Here is a 4,853-nt window from a genome sequence, read left to right on the forward strand (position 1 = left end):
TGATGTTTAATGTGAGGGGAGTAGACTGTTGAGTGTAGTCCTTTACATCAAGCTGTCTCTTCATCTTGAATACACTGATTGACACATCTAGCATTGGGTGCTGAAATGTTCAATGTCGGTGACTGGTCTATCTCAGGAAAAAAACAGGCTTTTATCAGTCACTTTACCAACTTCATTATCCTTAATTTAAATTGAATGCATAAACAGGCATGTTACCAACAAACAAACATTTAACTGGCTCCAACTTCTGCTCCTCTGTGTGCAGCGATAGACCCTGCCTCAGCTGAACAGGAGGGGAGGGACTCAACTCTCTCACACACTCTCGTTCGCTTTCTGTGCCTTCTGCCTGCAGACATAACTGATAATAAATCCCAAATAATGAAGTTGATATAATTCATCATGTATATCTAATTATTTGTGCACATTAGGTACCTCCCTACTAGGGACACGATTGTCTGGAACAATTTCAGAGTGATTGCAGAGTGAAGGGCAGTCAAAGAAGCTGGATCTTCTCTCAGAATATTTTACATATTGATAGCTGACAATGTGTGATGAAAATCTTCTTCAAATTTAAAAATAAATCTTACCTAATGCAGCTTTAAAATGGAAGCTTACTTAAATTAAATTAGAGAATTTATTTCCATCTTTGAATCTGAGGCCTGCATACGTGTTGTATGTTAGTAAAAACAAATCTTAACAACTCATCTTGCTAAGTGAAAAAATGTTGAACTAATGTTGATTTGACTACTAATTAACTGCACATTTCATGGAACAAATGCTTCCTAAATGATGAAACAGTTGACTTACTGGTCATTGTTATTAATAACCATTTGAAATCAAGGTTAATTTTGCATCTACATTCAATAATGAAGTTTGAATGATTCATGTTTTAGGTGTTACTTGACTAAATCTGATGGTTAGTTTTAATTGGACAGACACTTGATAAAGTTAACAGACCCTGTTCTATATTAGACACTGTCATAATATATTAATACATACCTGTGAATACTAAAGCCTGTGTTAAAGAATATTGGACTATATTATAATATATTAATGCGTACCTGTGAATACTTTAGCCCATCTTAAAGAATATTGTCCTATATTATAATAAATGAGTACATACCTGTGAATAGTGCAGCCTCTGTCCTAAAGAATATTGTTCTATATTATAATAAATGAGTACATACCTGTGAATAGTGCAGCCTCTGTCCTAAAGAATATTGTTCTATATTAATTCATGTCAATCTTTATTCTTTCAGATATTTCAAAGCAGCAACGTTTTTTGGAAAGGTGAATTTCAGCACCATTAAACACCTCATATTCTGATGTAGCATCTATTACATTCATACTCATCATTATAGGGCAGGTTATCATATACTGATGTAGCATCTATAAAATGTGCACTCATCATTATTCATGATTATTCCTAATTATAGCAACATATGAAATAATTTTATAAGTGCATAGAGATGTGTTCACTTACATAACAATATGTTTCATTACATATAAGTCACCAAGTTGATCAGGAAGAAACAGCAGGAGGTGGAGTGGGGAGGTGCTGGGAGTAGGAGAGGGACTCCATGGTGTTGATCAGGAACAAACAGCAGGAGGTAGAGTGGGGAGGTGCTGGGAGTAGGAGAGGGACTCCATGGTGTTGATCAGGAAGAAACAGCAGGAGGTAGAGTGGGGAGGTGCTGGGAGTAGGAGAGGGACTCCATGGTGTTGATCAGGAAGAAACAGCAGGAGGTAGAGTGGGGAGGTGCTGGGAGTAGGAGAGGGACTCCATGGTGTTGATCAGGAAGAAACAGCAGGAGGTAGAGTGGGGAGGTGCTGGGAGTAGGAGAGGGACTCCATGGTGTTGATCAGGAAGAAACAGCAGGAGGTAGAGTGGGGAGGTGCTGGGAGTAGGAGAGGGACTCCATGGTGTTGATCAGGAAGAAACAGCAGGAGGTAGAGTGGGGAGGTGCTGGGAGTAGGAGAGGGACTCCATGGTGTTGATCAGGAGGTAGAGTGGGGAGGTGCTGGGAGTAGGAGAGGGACTCCATGGTGTTGATCAGGAGGTAGAGTGGGGAGGTGCTGGGAGTAGGAGAGGGACTCCATGGTGTTGATCAGGAGGTAGAGTGGGGAGGTGCTGGGAGTAGGAGAGGGACTCCATGGTGTTGATCAGGAGGTAGAGTGGGGAGGTGCTGGGAGTAGGAGAGGGACTCCATGGTGTTGATCAGGAGGTAGAGTGGGGAGGTGCTGGGAGTAGGAGAGGGACTCCATGGTGTTGATCAGGAGGTAGAGTGGGGAGGTGCTGGGAGTAGGAGAGGGACTCCATGGTGTTGATCAGGAGGTAGAGTGGGGAGGTGCTGGGAGTAGGAGAGGGACTCCATGGTGTTGATCAGGAGGTAGAGTGGGGAGGTGCTGGGAGTAGGAGAGGGACTCCATGGTGTTGATCAGGAGGTAGAGTGGGGAGGTGCTGGGAGTAGGAGAGGGACTCTGTGGTGTTGATCAGGAGGTAGAGTGAGGAGGTGCTGGGAGTAGGAGAGGGACTCCATGGTGTTGATCAGGAGGTAGAGTGGGGAGGTGCTGGGAGTAGGAGAGGGACTCCATGGTGTTGATCAGGAGGTAGAGTGGGGAGGTGCTGGGTGAAGGAGAGGGACTCCATGGTGACTCTGAGGTTCCTAGCTGAGGAGGAAGGAATGGGTGTGATAGATTCCAGACGAATAGAGATGTAACGATCAGAGGAGGGTGGAGGGCAAGGAGGAGTTAGGAGCAATAACAGAACACGTCATTCTCAGTGACCTGAGGATTGTGCAGCGATTTGGTCACCCTAGACCAGAGGTACCGTCCTGTATTTTTTCATTACAATTGTTCTTTAATGTTCTTTTGGTGCTTCGAATGTCCGAATCAGATCTCCTTTGAGTTGGAGGTTTTTAAAATGTATCTGTACAAATTTGTATTTCAGGTTACGTGACGCACACACAAACTCAACATGGCAACCACAATGAAACTAATCGGTGGTCAAGGAGGCAGTCCATTTGAATTCCATGGCATGAAAAACGGTGCCACCCTCAAGAAGATTGGAGTGGCGGTGGATTGCTGGCAGGTCAAAGCTGTGCGGGCGGAGCTTACCGACGGGCGCGTTGCGACCTTTGGAAATGCTAACACTTTCCATGAGTTTGAGTTTGACCTCGGCGAGCACATCACCAAGCTGTCTCTGTGGGGTAACGGCGCCGGCACACGTCTGGGTGCCATCAAGTTCATGACGAGTAAGAACCGTCAGTTTTTTGAAAAAATGACCATCTTGCCACTGATGACTGAGTACACCATAGATGTGGGGTCCGGAATCTGCCTGGGGCTGCAGGGCAGGTCTGGCTGGGACATCGACTGCATGGGCTTCCTCTTCATCAACACCATCAAGTCGTCCGTAATGACTGACATGGAGTATCCCACCCTGTCCCTCTTCAAACCCCAGGTGTGTGTAGACGGCTCAGGAATACTCTACCGATGCTCTAACATTAAGGGGGCTGTCCACTTTAAAACATATAACCACTATGGGGGTCGACATTCATCAGGCATCTCATTTCTAGGACAGTCAAACACACATACAGACACATTAGTTACTATTGTTGGCTTTCTAAAAATCTATTGATCAGTTTCTCACTGATGATTAGTTCTAAAATTGTCTTTGTCTTGTCTGAACAATTTGTATCTTTGTGTGTGTGTTGATTTTAGGTGACCCCAGAATATGTGAAATCCGTGTCTCACCACAATAACACTTCATTGGTTCAAGAAGAGTCCATTACATACAGCAAGACCCTGACCAAGACTTCCTCCTGGTCCGTCACCAACAAGATAGAGTCCACCTTGAATGTGTCGGTCAAAGCAGGGATCCCAGATCTGGTCGACGTGTCACCAGGGTTCAGCTTGACCGTGGGAGTGGAGCAATCCACCAGCCTGCAGAAGACCGAGACCATAACAGAATCGGATACCATCAACCTGAAGATCCCGCCAGGGAAGACCATGGATGTTGAGGTCACAGTGGGGAGAGCAAATATCGACCTCGACTACAGGGCCACAGTGAAAGTCACCTGCATGAATGGCAGTCAGCTGGTCTTCCCATCCAACGGCATCTACACTGGTGTGTCTTACACTTCAGCGAGGGTATCCACAAAGGAGAGATGAGATAAGTGTATGACATCATGAATAGCATGCACAGTGATAGAATATGACACCATGACTAATTCTTTGTGTGCCTTCTCTGTTATTATGATCATCTTTGAGTGATTCTTATTGAACCCAGTTGACTCAGCTCTTCTGTTATTATGATAATCTTTGAGTGATTCTTATTGAACCCAGTTGACTCAGCTCTTTCTGTTATTATGATAATCTTTGAGTGATTCTTATTGAACACAGTTGATTCAGCTCTTCTGTTATTATGATCATCTTTGAGTGATTCTTATTGAACCCAGTTGACTCAGCTCTTTCTGTTATTATGATAATCTTTGAGTGATTCTTATTGAACCCAGTTGATTCAGCTCTTCTGTCTCAGCAGAGGGTTTAACAACAGGTGGGTCATTCCTACAATCCGTTGCCTTTGTGTCCAATTATATTTTAACACATGTGCTGTGTGAATTATTGAACAACATTCACTACAAAATGTTTTCATATATGGTTAGACCCCCATTTACCATAAAAAACAATGTTATGTAACTATAATTAGTTTCATTTATAATAAACCATTTGTCTGGTGTGTCAGTAAGCTTTCGCGATATCCCCAGTTAAGTTTATTCATCTTCCATTGGATAAGCTATTCATAAAATTCACAAATATTGTAATTATCAATCCAATATTTTGATGATCATTAC

The 4,853-nt window shown here is 43.4% G+C and overlaps 1 protein-coding gene across 1 annotated transcript; it reads left to right on the top strand.

Moving 5' to 3' along the window:
- The first annotated feature begins 2,977 nt into the window (after positions 1–2,977).
- LOC120041568 (aerolysin-like protein) lies at positions 2,978–4,170 on the top strand. Its single transcript, XM_038986441.1, has 2 exons — positions 2,978–3,460; positions 3,721–4,170. The coding sequence occupies exons 1-2, from the start codon at positions 2,978–2,980 to the stop codon at positions 4,168–4,170; spliced, it is 933 nt and encodes a 310-aa protein (XP_038842369.1).
- The last annotated feature ends 683 nt before the right edge of the window (positions 4,171–4,853 follow it).

This window comes from Salvelinus namaycush, unplaced genomic scaffold (genome assembly GCF_016432855.1).
Source record: "Salvelinus namaycush isolate Seneca unplaced genomic scaffold, SaNama_1.0 Scaffold479, whole genome shotgun sequence".
Taxonomy (NCBI): Eukaryota; Metazoa; Chordata; class Actinopteri; order Salmoniformes; family Salmonidae; genus Salvelinus; species Salvelinus namaycush.

Bases quoted from the DNA above. Each gene is read 5' to 3' on its own strand.
- LOC120041568 (XM_038986441.1), top strand. From the start codon at position 2,978: ATGGCAACCACAATGAAACTAATCGGTGGTCAAGGAGGCAGTCCATTT. The intron at 3,461-3,720 runs GTGTGTGTAGAC...TGTTGATTTTAG, and splicing joins TGTCCCTCTTCAAACCCCAG to GTGACCCCAGAATATGTGAA.